Source organism: Alnus glutinosa, chromosome 2, assembly GCF_958979055.1.
Source record: "Alnus glutinosa chromosome 2, dhAlnGlut1.1, whole genome shotgun sequence".
In the NCBI taxonomy this organism is placed as follows: Eukaryota; Viridiplantae; Streptophyta; class Magnoliopsida; order Fagales; family Betulaceae; genus Alnus; species Alnus glutinosa.
In genome coordinates, this window is record NC_084887.1 from 31,541,806 (window position 1) to 31,558,861 (window position 17,056).

Genomic DNA, 17,056 nt, shown 5'->3' on the forward strand with positions numbered 1-17,056 from the left:
TAGATTTAACAAACTTTCTTCCTTCTAGTGGCGATGGTGCGTTTCACGCTGTTGAATTTTTAAAGTTAGAATTTAATTTTTATTTGATCTACGAATTTTGATATTTGGCTTCTTCTTTTTTTAAGTTGGATAAAATATAATTTATTTAGAAAAAATTAATAAAATATGATTTATTTTAAAAAATTAAATAAAACATTATTTATTTTTAAAAAATATAAAATCAGAATCATATTATTTTTTAGAATTCTTTTACCAAACACACCATAAGGTGGGTCGAGATCCTCCAAGTTTTAGGAATTGCCCGGGATATAATTAGCAATGAAATGTTAATAGGGAGCCACCTTAAAGGAGAGAGAATAAAAAAAAAATCAAAATAAACAAGGTTTAAGGCTAAATGGGTGATCAGATCACCCCTTCATTTTGAGAAGAGGGCTGCCAACACCCTAAAATATATAGAAGGTGGTCGGATTATTTCCAAACATATTTTTAGAATAATTTTGATCACTCCTTGAGGGGTGGTCAGCCAAACTTGTGAATTGATCCCCCTTCGTTTTGAGAAGGGTGGCTAATCACGCTTAAAGACATTTGAAGTAATCGAACTATCTCAAACATGCTTTTAGGGTAATTTGATCACTCATTCACTCACTATCTTGAGAGGACAGTCGGCCATCCCCAAATCATATTGGGGTCGTTGAAACACCTTCCAAAGCATGTTTTGGGTGGTCCGGCTACTATTTACCTATTTTATAATGGTCAACTATTTTCTTGGTGGCCTAACCTTAAAACTACCACTTCTTCTACCAATTTCTTTTATAAATTTATCATTGAATTTGTTGAACCACGTGTTAGTTTCATGTGGTCTCACATATTCAATTTTGAATTTATCCATCTCTTATATGAAGATGGAAAAAAAAAAAAACCAGGAAAAAATTAAAACCAAACATTTTTCTTTCTTATTATTCCTTCTATGTTCGGGGATATTACTCGCTTTTTGCCGCTCATTGCATAGGAAAGGCTGAAGTTGAGATAATTGCAACCCCTTTAATGGTAGGGGATCTCATCTAACTTAAGATTGGGTTTAATATAATTCAATCTTTACTATTCGAACATGATCGATTTAAGTTTAGAAACTTATATTTGTTTTTTTTTTTTTTTTTTTTTTGAAGGGGAAACTTATATTTGTTGGCAACGTGTTAATGTAGTCTTTAAAATTCGAATTGCTCCAATTTTAATCTCTACGCAAGGGAACAAAAAGCATGTGACTATTAGTTTGCCCCGACAACTAACTCATAAAAAAAATTAATCTTTAATTTTTTGTTTTTATTAGGAAAATAAAAATCTGTCTCTCTGTCTCTCTCCACACCATCTTGCCACCTTAATCGACCACGACCAGCTACCTTTCTTTCTTCCGCATCTAATTTCACCCCATTTCACAATCCAAAAATCCTCTTTTCGCCAACCCAATTGCCTCACCAAATCAATTCGCAGTCATATTTTGCTTCCTCGTACTCCATTTCTTTGTTTCGTTTTATTTTTATTATTATTATTATTATTATATTTTTATTTTTTAAGTGATTTTACACCATCAGATAAATAAATTGAGAATGGATATTATGTGATATTTACTGTACGTCGTTGTCAAGATACGCAATTATGTGATCAGATAATGAGTTTTTAATTAATTAATATCACACTCGTACGAGATTAATTTTTTTCTAATCCACCATTAATATCACACTCACACACATTCCAATTGTGTGTACGTCCAAATCCAACATTTTCATAGTTCCAATATGCGGCCCTTTGCCTCCAAGGTAGAGTCACAACAAAAAATCGTCAAGAAAGGAAAATACAACCACACACAACATAAACAATATATATATCATGATTCAAAACTTGAGTTGAGTGTCCTCTAAATCCAAGCTCCCACCAACCATCAGGGGAGGGCAGATGCGGCTAATGATGCATCGCTTGAGCTATGAGGTGAATTGAGTTGGATCCTCTTCCTTTTAATGTTTTAGAATTATTATATATAGTTTTTACATTTTTTAATTGTGATCGACACGTGTCACAATATGATCGGGTGCAGATGCGTTAATATAACGGATTCTGTCATCTTTTTTAACATTAGTGACCTATTTGTTATTTTTGCTTAAAGAAATGATTGTCGTATGTTCAACTCTTGTTCTAGTGCCCCATATTTTAAGACATAAGGCGAGGCGTCACAGTATGATAATTGATAGAATATTAGAATTGCATATGATCAATAATCAGGCGCTATACTTAAAATCTGTGTCAATAAGTAAAAACTTAGAAGTTAAGTTTTCTTTTAATATAAACATTATGCGTAACATAGTTTACAAATTTCAAGGACGAAATTCTATTAAGGGGGAAGGAATGTAGAGCCCAGATTTTAAGAAATAAAATATAACGTTTTAAAATAGAAATTTAAGATACAGTAAAAGGCGGGGCGTTACACTTGTACAATTCCAACAACTTTTTTTTTTTTTCAAACTAACCATTGAATCTATCTGTATACATGTGAGCCATACATATCTAATGGTTGATCTTAAAAAAAATTGTTAGAGTTGTACCAATATCTCTTTTGCTTATCCCATAAAGTATTGATAAAGGGAAGTGATTCATGCTCAACCATCCCACAACCAAGACACATGGGGTGTGACCCATGCACCTAATGTGTCTTGGGGTAGTAGGATAGTTGTGTAAGGGTTGTAATTTTATCATTTCTCAAATTGCTATACAACTATTGACACAACTTTAGTACAATTCCAACAACTTTTTTTCAAACTAACCATTGGATATATATTTTTTACACTTGAGTCCTATATATCAAATGGTTAATTTTTTTTTTTAAAAAAAAAAAGTGGTTGGAGTTGTACAGAAGTTGTAAATGTATAATATTTTTAAAGTATTTAATCACTTTTTAAACTACAGTGAACTATTTGTCAAAACTTCAAATTATATGCGTAGATCAATTTTGTATTTATCCCTTTCAGGGGCGGACCTGCATAGGGGCCTTGCCCCCTCCCGCCCCAAAAGTTTTCACTTTAAAAAAAAAAAATCAAAAAAAAATAATTTTACCCCTAATTTATTTAATTTTTTTAGTTTTGCCCCCTCAAAATTATTATTTTTTTAATTTGGCCCCTCCATTTGTACAAGCCTGGGTCCACCGCTGAACCCTTTAATTAAAAAATATTTTTAAAAAATAAAATAAAATTAGCCACCCAATTTTCCAAAATACTATACATTCTACTTTATAAATTTTTATCTACTCTATTAAAACAATATTTTAATTTTTTTTTTTTAAATTAATCTTCTGTTTCTCTCTCCTCCTTATCTCTCTTATCGGTCGTCCTCGTACATCCTAATGCTGCCCCAAGGGCGGACCCATTAAGGGGCCAGGGGGACCAAGCCCCCCCCGAAGCCTCAAGATTTTTTTTTAAAAAAAAAAAATCTAAAAAAAAATTTAAAATTAAAATTTTACCCCTAATTTTTTTTTTTTATTTTACCCCTCTAAATTTTTCTTTTCAATTTGACCCCTCTAAATTGTCAAGTCTGGTCTGCCGCTGGCTGCCCCACTCGCCATTGTCCCTCTTTGAAGCTCAATCATGCCCATGCTCAACTCAAACTGTTTTTTTTTTTTTTTTTTTTTTTTTTTTTTTGTTGAAGAAGCCCATTCCGTCCCGTGAAGCCGAAAAAGACCTGTTCCATATATATATATATATATGTATAGAGAGAGAGAGAGAGAGAGAGAGAGAGAGTAAATAAAAAAAATGACAAAAATTATTTGGCTTTGCTATCGTTGCTATAGCTATATATATTTATCTAGCAAGTAGCAACTATGTCAAATGAGCTCAAAAAAAAAAAAAAAACTGTAGATAGAGAGAGTCCAATGTAATTTTTTTTTTTATAGATAAGTCCAATGTAATGTTATTTTTATATGGTACTGACTAATTTTTGGCTTTAAAAAAAAAAAAGCTCTTGGATCAGAGTTTAAACTCTGATCCGGTTGAGCTTCAGATACACCATCCCATAAAGAGATCCTGCAACTGTTGTCAAATATTTATCTTAATCTATTTCATTTCTTCGAAAGCTAGTTAGGAGCTAATTCATATGGAGTTCTCTTGGTAGTACTCACAATGGTAATATTCATCATGGCCACAACCATCATTAGATGCATTTTCACTCTACTTTCACCTTTTAAGTCTCTCTCGGAGTCCCTCCAAAATAATGAGGTGCTAGTTGTTTGTCTGGATTGAATTTTTCTAATGATTTTCTTGTAATTGGTTTCTTTTTTTTTTTTTTTAATGATTTTTGCTGCTATTGTTATATGTTTATGATGTATTTAAATATATAAAAGAATAAAAAAGATAGCAACATTAAGATGACAAAAAGAATTAATTATTGTATGATGGGTTATGCTATTTGTTATACTCTTATTTCGTTAGACTGACATTGTTAAAAAAAGAAAATTAAAAGAAAATTACATTGTTAAAAAAATAAAATTAAAAAAAATCACGTCCTCATCTCCTCCTTTTTTTTTCTTTTTTTTTTTTTTTTCTTTTTTTTTATGAATAAAATTACATCCTCATCTTGATCATCTCACTTATGTTCCGTTTGTTTCGACGTAAAATGATTTCCGTCATAAAATAATTTCTTCGAAATCATTTTCAAAAAATATGATTTTCTCAAAAATATTTTTCGGTGTTTGGCTCGCATGAAAAAATTACAAAAATACAAAAATCAGAGTTTGACAAATGTCGCCGGAATCCGGCAACGTCCGGTCGCCGTTGCCGGATTCTGGCGCCGGCAGGATACTGACGACCGGATGTTGTCGGACTCCGGCACCGATTGGATTCCGACGATCGACAATTACTAAATTCTGACAATCGGATATCAAACGTGCATGTAAAAACGAAGAGTTTAATTTCGAAAAACGATTTACGGTTTTAAAAATCGTAAATCGTTTTTCGAAAATTAAAGAAGCTTTTACGGTCAAACTGAAAACGATTTTCGTTGACCATTATTTTCGCTCTTACCAAACACCGTAAAATGCCGAAATCATTTTTCAGAAATCATTTTACATCGAAACAAACGAAGCATTATTTTATTTTATTTTTAAACACCACCACATCAGTTCAATAAATAAATGAAAAAGAGTGATATACAAGAATAACAAGTAGAATCTTATGGTACAGTTGTGTAATACAAACCCGGTGCATTGTATTTGTAGGATAGCTTACGAGTTGCGATTGAGTCTGAGGTAGTCAACTCCAGGGGTTGACTCCAATGGTTTCCGTTGGGTCCAATGGGTAATTAGGGCACGTCTTAGAGTTGGGCCTATGATGAGATGGATAGGAGCTTGGGTTCATCTAATGGGCTAATGAAATATCTTTTGAGCTTGATAAAAAAGAATATATATATATATATATATATATGGGCTTAGAGAAGTACCAGATTTTTTAAATTGAGCTCATTTGAGGTATTAGTATATAAAAAGTTATATATTTTTTTTTAAAGAAAAATGCTAGAAATACTAAATATTTTATTAAGAGATGGGTACTAAGATGATGTAAAGCTTATTAATTGATACCCGTAGCATTTCTTTTTATTAATTGTTTCCATCATCTCCAATGAATAAGCTCTATATCATCTTAGTATCCATCTCTTCGTAAAAGATTTGGTACTTCTAGTATTTCTCATTTTTTAAAGAAAAAAATGTAAAATCAGTTCGTATAGTTTACTTGATTTATAATTAACTCTATATGGTATCAAAATAAAATCATAAGTCCCTGGAGTATGCAAAAAATACAAATTACTTCCTGCAGTCAAATTCCGTTAAAACACTTTACGGATTCCATTAGCACGCCACGTCAATGCCAATAAAATCATAACACCTATTACTGTTAATAAATATATATATATATATATATATATATATATATATATATATATATATAAAACTAAAAAGTTAAATAAATTTAAAAACTTTATAAATTTTTTTTAAAAAAGTTATTAAGGAAAAAACCAAAAAATAGTTGGGAGTGGCCGTGGGCCACTCGAAGGCCACCCCCAGTGGTGGTTCTAGGGTTGCTCGAAGGCCATCCTAGAGGTAATATTTATATCTTTTTATTAATAGTGACATGTATCGTAATTTTATTGGTGTTGATGTGGTACACTAATAGAATCCGTCGAGTGTTTTGACTAGATAGAGTGATTTGTATTCTTAGCATACTCCAAGGACATTTGATTTCATTTTGATATCACATAAAGTTAATCGTAAATCAGGTAAATTACATAGACTGATTTTGCAATTTTATTTATTTATTTATTTTCAAATGGCAACTTTGAAAAATTTATATTAGAAGGAAGATTGTGACGCATGACCGTTTAGATTTGTAGCATTTTTCTTTCCTAGAGCATCAGAGATTTAGATCGAGTTTTCTGCATCTTGGATTCAGAAGGAGAAACGAAAGAGATGGGTTCTGTGTGGAGTGTGACGGAGATTTGGAGAAGGCGAGAGAGCAAGAAAGATAAGAAAATAAATGAATAAAAAAATATAAAAGTAGGAAAGATAAAAAAAAAGAATAAAATAAGAGTGAAAAATAATATTTAATTAATATAGGAAAAATTAAAGAAATCTATTGTGTAATGTTTTTTTATAAGGAATAAAAAGTGGTTTAGTTCTCTAAATTTTTCAGAAAATAATTGGGTGTTTGCTGCTAATGCTCTCAGTATCTTACCTTTTTTTTAAAAAATTTATTTATTATGATTTGACGAGCTGACTTAATGGAAGAGGTTTTTTGCTCAATAAATTATAGTTTAAGAAGATTGAGTGCGAAAAGTAGTAGATTCTAGGAGCAGCATGTAAATAAATAGTAATTTAGGATAGATTAAAATGTAAAGCTCCTCAGCCTAAGGGGTATTAGCAACCGTTTCCAATTGTTATTCTTTTCTCAAGGGTAGGTGCTTATGCGTTATTCACCCATTTGTCACTGGAAACACCACTTTCCTATGTATATATACAGAGAGAGATAAATAAGAGCACTTATAAATAGCTATTTAAATTTAGTTTTTCTCTAAATTTTTAACAAAACACATAAAAACTACAATTTAAAAAGTGACTAGCTAAATAAACAAAAATAACATTTTAAAGTTAAATTTAAAAAAAAAAAAATTTAAAGACCTCGTTGTGATTGCTTTCGTGCCTTAAAAAGTTAAAAGTGACCATCATATATACCTTTTTTTCTTTTTCTTTTGGGGGGGGGGGGGGGGTTTGGACGAGACTATTAAAAGACCATTCCCTTCAAAGAAATTACGTGGCGGATAGACAGCAGGATAACAATTGTCTATCTCCCTAGTTGGATCCTCTTGCAACTGTTGACTTTCACGTCCTTTCCACAAGTACGTAGTATGAACCCAGTTTAACCAAAGTTCTGGTGAGAGACCAAAAGAGACGTAAAGAAAGCATAGAGAGACCAAAAGAGACGTAAAGAACTCATTGAGTGAAGTAAAATATCATTCTTTTTTTTTTTTTATATAGATATTCTTTTGAAGATTATTAAGTACGTATCATGATAATTGATATTCAGGACTCAGGAGTGTTTCATTTTGAGAAATGCTCAATATTATACTTACTTTTATAATTTAGAATACTCTACAAGAGTAGAAGTTTGGATTTATTTGATAATCCTGAACACTGGCAAGCATTAAAACAATAAAAAAAAAAAAAGATATGTAGTCTAATGATTGATTTAAAAATATTAATTTAATAATAATAATTAAAAAAAAAAAAGAATAAAAGAGGTTATCAGGTGACATAATATCTATAGAATATTGCACCAAAAGTAACTTCATAATATCTAAAGACATGTTGCCAGATGTCGAGTTTTTACGCCCCTTGCATTTTGGTTAAGCTACAAGCAAAATGCTATCAGCAATTAATTACAATTCCTAAAAATAGATACAATCATTAATTAGTTTAAAACTCCAACAATTTAATTTGTACATCTACCAAATGTGATTTTGCATAACCATGGCCCTTGCATTTAGATTAAGATTAATTTTTAACTCTCTCTCTCTCTTTATATATATAGGGATGCCATTTAAATTTTTTTTTATAATTTTATATTTAGATTGTAAGGAATTCTATTGTTGGCCGATTACAAGGGACATATTATAAGAGATTATAATCCAAATTTTAAATAATGTAGTCCCATGTCTAAATGAGGTGGCCCTAATGATGGGTTCAAGCTAAATTCATTGGGTCGACGTGAATACTCCATATTGTAAAGAGTACTAACTCAGGCCTACGCAGTTTTTTTGACCAATTCTCTCAATTGCAGCCAATGATGATAATTAGCTGCGCAATACCGGATCGCTTCCCTTAATTAGTAAAGAAAGTGAGCCAATATCATATCAACAGGATCTGAGAATCATCGCATTAATAACGCACACCACTCCCATTTTCGATGAAACATATAAATGATTAAATGTCTCTCTTGCCTTTCTCATTTAAGGAGTAAATTGAGCATTTAATGCCACATAACTTGTGGTAAGGAGGGGCAGAGATACCCCTTTAGCCAAGTAGGTAAGTAATCCATACGCTTGACAAAACGTGGTAGAAGTCAGCTTGGACACCGGTCCATCCCATGGCAAGCCAAGGTATAAAAAAGGTGAACCCATAGATACTTCAAAACATCTATTTATATTACACATTGATTCTTCTGATTCAGAGCGAGATTGCCATTTCATCCTAAGATACCTCCTGACTTAAATATTAGAGGTATCACTCGCCAGCTAACCCCGATATGCCTCTAGGCCTTTTCTTATTTTGTGTAGAAAATGTGGCGTGTTACATAGTTTGAATAGTGAAGCGTATGGAAGTGCAATGAACAAATTTAGGCTCTATCAACTATGTGCACCATTTTTTTTTCTTTTTTTGTAGCCTTTTTCTTCGTTCAATTAGTTCTCTCTTTTTTTTTCTTTCCTAAAAAAGTATGTGCGCCATTAAATTCGTTGTACAGGCTGTACAGCTTTGAAAAGTGACTTGATCATGTGTGAATGTGGTTGAACAACGGAATCATAAATGTTCTATAATTGATCACGTCTACGAAATACAATTAAATTACATCAAATAAATATAACTAAAAAAATAAAAATAAAAACTCACAATTTTCTCTACAAATTCTAGAAGCACGTTATTTTACGCAAGCGTAATTTGTCGGGGACTCTAATATGCCTCCTTAGGGCATTAGCAGTAGATTTCTAACTATTTTTTCTATATTTAGGGAATAAAACTACTTTTTGCTTCCCTATAAAAAAATACCCCACAATAAATTCCCTTATTTTTTCCTATATCAATTAAATATTATTTTTTTTACTTTTATTTTATTCTTTTTATCTCTTTCCTATTTTTTTTCTCTTCCCTATATCAATTAATTATATTTCTTTTATATTAAAATAATACATAGGGAATGAATAGTAGATATGTATACATTGAGAATCACTATTCATTCCCAACCCCCTCATCTAAATATAGGGCATCTGCTGTGAGAAGTTTTTTGATATTTTTTATGAAATTTTCTTTAAATATAGGAAGGGAACCAATATAGAGTAACTGCTACTAGTGCCCTTAGAGCAGCCTAGAGGGCAAATGCGGATAAAACAAGATCTAAAAAAGGCGTATATCCACGCGAAAGACCTTGCGCCGCACGTTTCACTGTTGAGTGGAACCTTCCACGTTCACCGACACCTGGCGCTGCCTGACACCGCTTTATTACCAGAACTAGAAGCGGCCTATCCCCAGTCCACACACCCCTCTAAAGCGCAAACCCTTCTTGTGGTCGGCAAATTTTCACATTTAATTTAACTTTTTTTTTAAAAAAAAAAAAAAATTATTAGAGTCCAAGTCCCATACGAGTGGTCCAAAACCATCCATATCCCTTTCTATCTTGCATTGGCCCAGCACACGTGGCGTGGGCCGTAGCAATGGGCGGCGAGTGGCAATGACGTGGCTAAAAGCGCAAGAGAGATAAAGTCCACCTGACAGCCAGACACGACAGAACGGGACTTGGCTCTCGTCATCCTCATCTATCTCTAGTGCTTTGTTTTTTCGATCCACAACTCGTGGACTAGCTTGTTTTTGTTATTTTTAGAGGCCGTAGATATTTTAGCTTTTTCCCCTCGTCACAAAATATCCTCGAATTTTTCGAGAGTGGGATATTGTCCATTTATTTGGATATCTCTGTCTCTATCGGAATTATCTTTAGTGCTGCCTCCACTTCCTGGTGCAAGCACTGCTCTTGCTACTCGCCCATGCCGGGACAACAAATGCATGTCCTTTCTACCTACAGCGTGGTATTATTGGTTTTTCACGTCTTTACTTTTACTTTCCGTCCATAAAAAAGCTTATTTATGAGATACGTTAAATCGAATAACCAGACCAAATCCAATCTCGGGATTCGGAACATTTCCTTAGATGAATACAATTTTCATTCATTGAAACTGAAAGAACAAATATTCGATTTTTTTTTTTTTTAAAACCAACAATTACTTTAATTTTCCAAATAATACTAAACGAACTTTTTAAAAATGGTTAAATCACCCGTTATTTTAAAAGTAAATTTAATTATTTTATTTAATATTTTAACATTCATCTTATATGTTGGTTCAAATTTTCTCTCGATAAACAAGGTAACATGTGAGTATTTAACTAAAGTACAAGTTAAAATGTAAAATTATGATTCAAACTCAAAATTTTTGTTATGATATTTATTAGATTATCATGTATCTTAAAATTTAAACTGATAAATTTAATTATTATTCTCAAACGAGTGGTTTGGGAATAATATTAATGCTTGCATTTTTCAATATATTAAACTCATTAATTAACATTATATTGATATTTATTCAAAATATAAGTAATTTACATATGCATTTTGAAAGAATATATATCATTTTAATAGACTAAAATATATATATTTTTTTTCTTTTTTGAGGACGACACATATCTACTTGAAACGGAGAAACTAACATCTACATGTGGACTAGAGGCCACAACACGTGGGTTGGTCAATGAAGCGCGAGTAGAGCGCTCTATTGGCACTCTCTGCGAGTATTGGTTTGTTGTGTGAATTATCCTCTAGGCGCACAAAATTTCCTACCCACCGGAAAAAAAAAAAAAAAAAACTGCAGCGTCATAAAGCGCACGCCACGTGTGGGAGGCCTCCAGCGACGCGAGCCACAAGATGCCATCGAATTCTCGAGCATTCTATTGGCAAAACTCTAAAAAAATTCGAAAAGAGAAAATTAGGCTCTGACGTGGCCACCCTTGCTTTCCTCCTTTTCTTCGCAATCACAAATTCACAACCCAAAGTTCTAGCATAACCCATTCTCTCTTGCTCTCTTCTCCTCCTCCTCCTCCTCCAAATCCTCTTAAATTCAACTCTCTCTCTCTTTCTCTCTCGTGAACTTTTTACAGTGGTTTTCCTGTTAGTTGGAGGCGAGGGATTAAGGAGATTCAGTGTCTCCGGTGATCGGGAAACCGTTGTTTCTTCCACACACAGTTGTGATTTAATATTAATTTTTATACCGGAAAACCACTTCTAAAGATCGTTTCTAGTTGATTTCGTGTTATATTTTGTATCTTTTTCTGTGGCACAGTTTTTTTTTGTTGTGGTTTTTGTGCGAGCAAGTGAGGCAAATTTTTGTTCTCTTGTTTGCTTATTGAGAACGAGAGATTTCGTGGTCTTTGGTTGCTCTCGATCTGAATCAGTGAAGCTTCCGACTCGAATCGGAGTCCTTTGCGGTTTGACTAACGGAGCTTGAACGCTTTTGGATCGGTCAATTCTAGGGTTACTAAGAATTACGAGCTGGGAATCATCCGGAAACATAGAGAAAAAAAAAAGTTGGGTCTTTGGGATTTTTTGGGGTTGATTTGTTTGGATCAGATGGGTCCATAACTTTTCAGAGTTGATAAGGGAGTATTAAATCTATGAAAATATTGATTCGTCGTGCAAAAGGAGTAAGAGAAAGTGGTTTTACTACAGAAGCGAAGGCAAAGAGTGCTTGGCCCTGTTAAGGAAACGGAGATTTGAAGGTTTCTGCAGCTATGGCTATTCAGGTATCAATGCTTTTTTTTTTTTTTTTTTTTTTTTTTTTTTTTTTTCCGTATAAAAGGTTTTTTTTTTTTTTTTTTTCCTGCTCTGATTAGTTGTGATGCCAGTGATTAGGATTTGCATATTTATATAGATCGCTGAAATTCTCATTTGTTGATATTCAGTTGCCAACTATGCTTTGAGTTCCAATCATTTATGTGGATTAATTAGAGTCAAACATGACCATAACTCCAGCTATGTTTTCAATTAAATTTTGACTTTGAACGCATGCTTTTGTTTTTAACTATAATATTATGGACTGAAGAAAACGTTTATAATTTAAAGGAGGTTTATGAATGAAGAGAGTTGGGAAGTTTCTGTTTGAAATTAGGCTTCTTTTTTTTTTTTTTTTTTTTTTTTTTTGTAATTTCAAAGTGATGAAATGATTTGATTTTCTTGTCAATTTATCCATTTTGACAAATTTCTTGTACGTCTGTTCATTTGGACAGTTTTTGCTGGGTACTTCACTAGATCTTTGTTATGCAGTTTTTGGGAGTAATGTCACTGGGAAATTATATTGCAAACTCTGGTAGGATTTTCTAGTTTTTTACTTATTAAAAAAAAAAGAAGAAGGATTTTATAGGTTATTGAATCACTTTCAGGCCTGGTTTGGGCTATTCTGCTATATTCTGTTTCTTTGTCGGGCATAATTATCTGTTTCATACAAAAATGATGTAATCGTGCTAATAGAATGTGGGTGATTTTGGCACTTCATAAATTCCGAAATGCAATTAGTTAGTGGCATTGGAGGGTGGAGTTTTTTTATTCTGTCTTTTGTTCGCTTCTTTAGAAATTTGCAAATTTTTGCAAGGCTGGGGACGGAGGGAATTATTTTTGATGCCATTTGTTTTATCTTTTGCCTATAGGATGAAAGTGTTGGTGCTCATTCACATTCTGTTCTCCAGGCCAGCAATGGGATATCTTTGAGTTCTGGCCTACATTCTGTAACTGGCCTCCAACCAAGGGATCAGTTTTCTTGCGGGAATGATTATGCTACCAAGGTTTTCTTCTTTTCTGCATTCTTCATGCTCTTCTTCTGTCCATAAATCATCTGATTTGAAGACTCTGATCACTCGCTTTTCTACCTATCCATTGTTACTGTTTCAATAGGTTAGGAAACCGTACACGATCACAAAACAAAGAGAAAGATGGTCGGAGGAAGAGCATAAGAAGTTTCTCGAGGCTTTAAAGCTGTATGGCCGAACTTGGCGACGGATAGAGGGTATGATTGAATGCACATTCCTTATATATCAAGCACATTTTTTAACTGTTGTGATTTGCTTAGACTGTTCTTTTTCTGTAACAGAACATGTGGGCACAAAGACTGCAGTTCAGATTCGGAGTCATGCTCAAAAATTCTTCTTTAAGGTTTACTGCTCTTATTCCAGTACCCAATCTCTACCATAATATCTAATAATCCCATATATTAATGTAAGTTGAATTCTTATGGATCCCGAGGTGTGCAACCTTTCTAGATGGGTTCGTGTATTCATAATTGGTGCCCTTCTGACTCCTCTGTTTTTTGTCTTTCTAATAGGTCATCCGTGACTCTAATGGTAATAACACAAGCTTGGAGCAGTTTGAAATTCCTCCTCCTCGACCAAAACGAAAGCCTATGCATCCTTACCCCAGGAAACTTGTAATTCCGCCTAAAGAAACCTACACACCAGAACAGCCAATAAGGTCTGCATCTCCAAATTTATCAGTTTTGGAACGAGAAAACCAATCTCCAACATCAGTATTATCTGCAATCGGTTCGGATACAGTGGGTTGCACTGATTCAGATACACCGAGTGGTAGCTTATCCCCTGTTTCATCTGCAGCTGGTGTCCAATCTGGTGGCTTAGTACCAACTGAACCCAACCAATTGACCGAGAGAAGTGCATCCCCATCACCAGCTCTAACAACTGTTGGTTCAATTTATAATATGCAACTCTCTACGGTACTTGCTGATCCTTGGGCTGACCACATTTTGTCCAATTCAATAAATTTCAATGGAACCTCTTATTTATTTATTTGATATTGTTTTGATGTTGGCTTCAATTCCCAGAAACTCAATTTGTTTCCCAAGGAAAACGCGTATGCAAAAGACGGTGCATCAGAGGAAGCATCAACCCGGAGTCTTAAGCTTTTTGGAAGGACAGTATTAGTAACAGATTGCCACATACCATCTTCTCCCCCCATAGGGACTGGTAAATCAATGCCTGCAGACATGCATGAGGAAAAAGTTGTGCAAGCATTGCCAAGTAACTTATTGCCCGTGAAACCTGTACTGGGTAATACAGAATGTGCTTGGAGTCATATGCTCCATGGTGCACATGGTGGCCACTATTTCACACAAGAGAACTCAAATCTGGTAGAAACTAGTTCTGCTGCACCTATTCCACGGTGGAATTTTTATGGGGGTTTACCATTTCCTTCCCTACCATTCCATAAGGTGGAGCCATCAAAAGCATATGTGGAATCCGATTTAGGAGAAATCCAAGACAAAGAAGTTCGGAAGGAAGAGTCCTGGACTGGTTCAAATACTGGATCGGTAAATGATGGGGAAAATGGTGATAAATGTTCAGAGGCTGAGACCCAGAGACGTCCACTTATCCTTAAAAATGAGAATCAAGAGGCACATCTAGTTTTTCAATTAAGACGAAGTGAACAATCAGCTTTCTCTGAGCTAAGAACGAGCCCTCAAAAGCGTGTGAAAGGTTTTGTACCATACAAAAGATGTGTGGCAGATAGAGACTCCCAGTCCTCAACAACAACAGGTCAAGAAAGGGAAGAGAAACAAATCCGACTTTGCTGGTAGTGTCCCTCCATTGTAGTTTCCCTACAGCAGGTTTCCTTTAGTTAGCATATTAGCATATACTGCATTTGACAGGCCGAGGGACTGATCTGGGTACAGCTTAGTGGACTCTGGCGGTTTCAGCTGCTGGATGGCTGAGGAGAAATAAAATTGTGGAACAGCAGCCATTTTTTTGCAGCTTTGCAAATACTCATCTAGTTCTCTCTCTTTTTACCTCCAACTGTTCAAATCCATAAGCCCATCTCTTCTTGTATGCATAATTTTCTCTTGCTTTTTGTCCTCGGTGTTAACTTTTGTATTCCTTCTAATATATTTCTTTTTTACCTTCTTTGAACTATAAATCACTGGTCTTACTATGTTAATCAAAACTAGCCTCTTGTGATGTTTTAGTCTATCAGCGGACTTCTGAGCTCTAAATGGTTTTAACATAGTATGCGGGACAGGGGACCCATTGCTTGTGTACTGTGGCTGAGGAGATTGGACCATGATACCTAAACATTTACTGCATTACAGCTCATGTTACAGCTCATTCAAATCAGATCAGCAATAGTCAACGAAACTCGCTGTCAAATATGGAATCATGACAGCATCAACCAAATCTATAGCCTAATCTCCCCTTGCCTTTGGACAAAAAATTCACTGCATCATAACTACTTGCAAATATATAGAGCATCATAAGTACTTGTAAAAATACAGAGCATCATAAGTACTTGTAAAAATACAGAGCATCAACGTGGAAAAAGTCTTACTTTAAAAAAAAAAAAAAAAAAAAAACGTGGAAAAAGTGTTTCAGTCAATTTATTTGTTAAACTCCTTTATGATATCATAGATCTCATTCTCCAATGCGACTGATCCTTATTCATCGACGTCCATGGCTGAAAACACCCAGACCAACATAGCCGAACAACTCTTGCAGCCCTTCAGTCGCCCTTCACCCTTGTTATTTTTATTTTTTTATTTTTAATTTGGTATAAGGTAATATAGATACTTTAAATAAAAAAATTTACGTGTAAATCAGTTCGTAACTTACTGTCAATTTTAGTACGAAATGTTAGTTGAGGGTGCCGATTGGAAGGAAATTATAATTTGAGAAGGTTAATTTGAAAAGCTATATGCAAATTGCCTATCAATATATAGGAGGTGCTATTGAGCTTGCGAGAATGAGGGTTGATCGGCTTTATTAGGGAGCACTACTATGACAGTTTTGATAATTTTAAGAGAGATGCTATCCCTCTATCTCCTACTATTTTTCCATCGATCTCCATCTCCGGTGAATTTGAGGTCATCGTCAGTTTCTGATGTGCCGCTAAACCCGCAGGAAAATAATTTCATGGGAAGAAGCGACGTGAGCATGGACTTTATTTTAAATGCAATGAGCAATTTACGCCCAAGTCCCAACCATCGTTGCCAAAAATCCGGGATTCTCTTGATTGAGATAGTTTCAGAGAGAGCCAATAGAGGAGGATAATTAGCCAAAGTGGGAAGCCGAATATGGAAACGTGACACATGATCAAGAATCCATGCGAACCTTAAGCAATCCATGATTATCGTTAATTTTTGGACCTTGAGGATAAGATCCCACTTGGAGGGACTGTACAAGACCAATTAGTTGTTTTGCTTTATTTTATATTTTCTTATCCTGTTTTATTTTTGGGAAAACTATAATTTACCTCCTCCAAAGTTTTACCCAAATTGCAATCTTGCCTTCAAAGTGAAAGAACTTGCAATGCACCACCAAGTTTCTTAATTTTGCAATGTAAACCAATTCTTTCAAAAATATCCCTTAAAAAATCATTTTTTTTTAAAAAAAAATAAAAAATAAAAATTGGGGAGCATTTGGGGGTGGCCGGACAACCTCAAGTGGCTTTAGCCACCCACAATTTTTTTTTTTTTTTAAAAAAAAAAAAATTAAATTGATTTTTTGAGGGATAAGTTAACTTTTTTAAAGATATTTTCGGAAGAATTGGCTACATTACAAATTTTTAAAACTTGGTTGGGGTTCATAGAAAATATTTTTACTTTAAAGGCCAAATTACAATTTGGGTCAAACAATAGGCTGGTAAAATATAGTTTTCCC

The 17,056-nt window shown here is 33.9% G+C and overlaps 1 protein-coding gene across 2 annotated transcripts; it reads left to right on the top strand.

Moving 5' to 3' along the window:
- The first annotated feature begins 11,343 nt into the window (after nt 1-11,343).
- Nucleotides 11,344-15,320, top strand: LOC133859467 (protein REVEILLE 1). 2 transcript variants are annotated; one of them, XM_062294879.1, is made up of 6 exons: nt 11,344-12,145; nt 13,085-13,180; nt 13,290-13,401; nt 13,486-13,547; nt 13,717-14,121; nt 14,230-15,320. In XM_062294879.1, exons 1-6 carry the CDS (start codon nt 12,134-12,136, stop codon nt 14,980-14,982), a joined length of 1,440 nt encoding a protein of 479 aa, XP_062150863.1. In that variant the 5' UTR covers nt 11,344-12,133; the 3' UTR covers nt 14,983-15,320. The 2 variants fall into 2 exon arrangements, with proteins under 2 accessions (XP_062150863.1, XP_062150862.1); XM_062294878.1 differs by having other exon boundaries at nt 11,345-12,145; nt 13,046-13,180.
- The last annotated feature ends 1,736 nt before the right edge of the window (nt 15,321-17,056 follow it).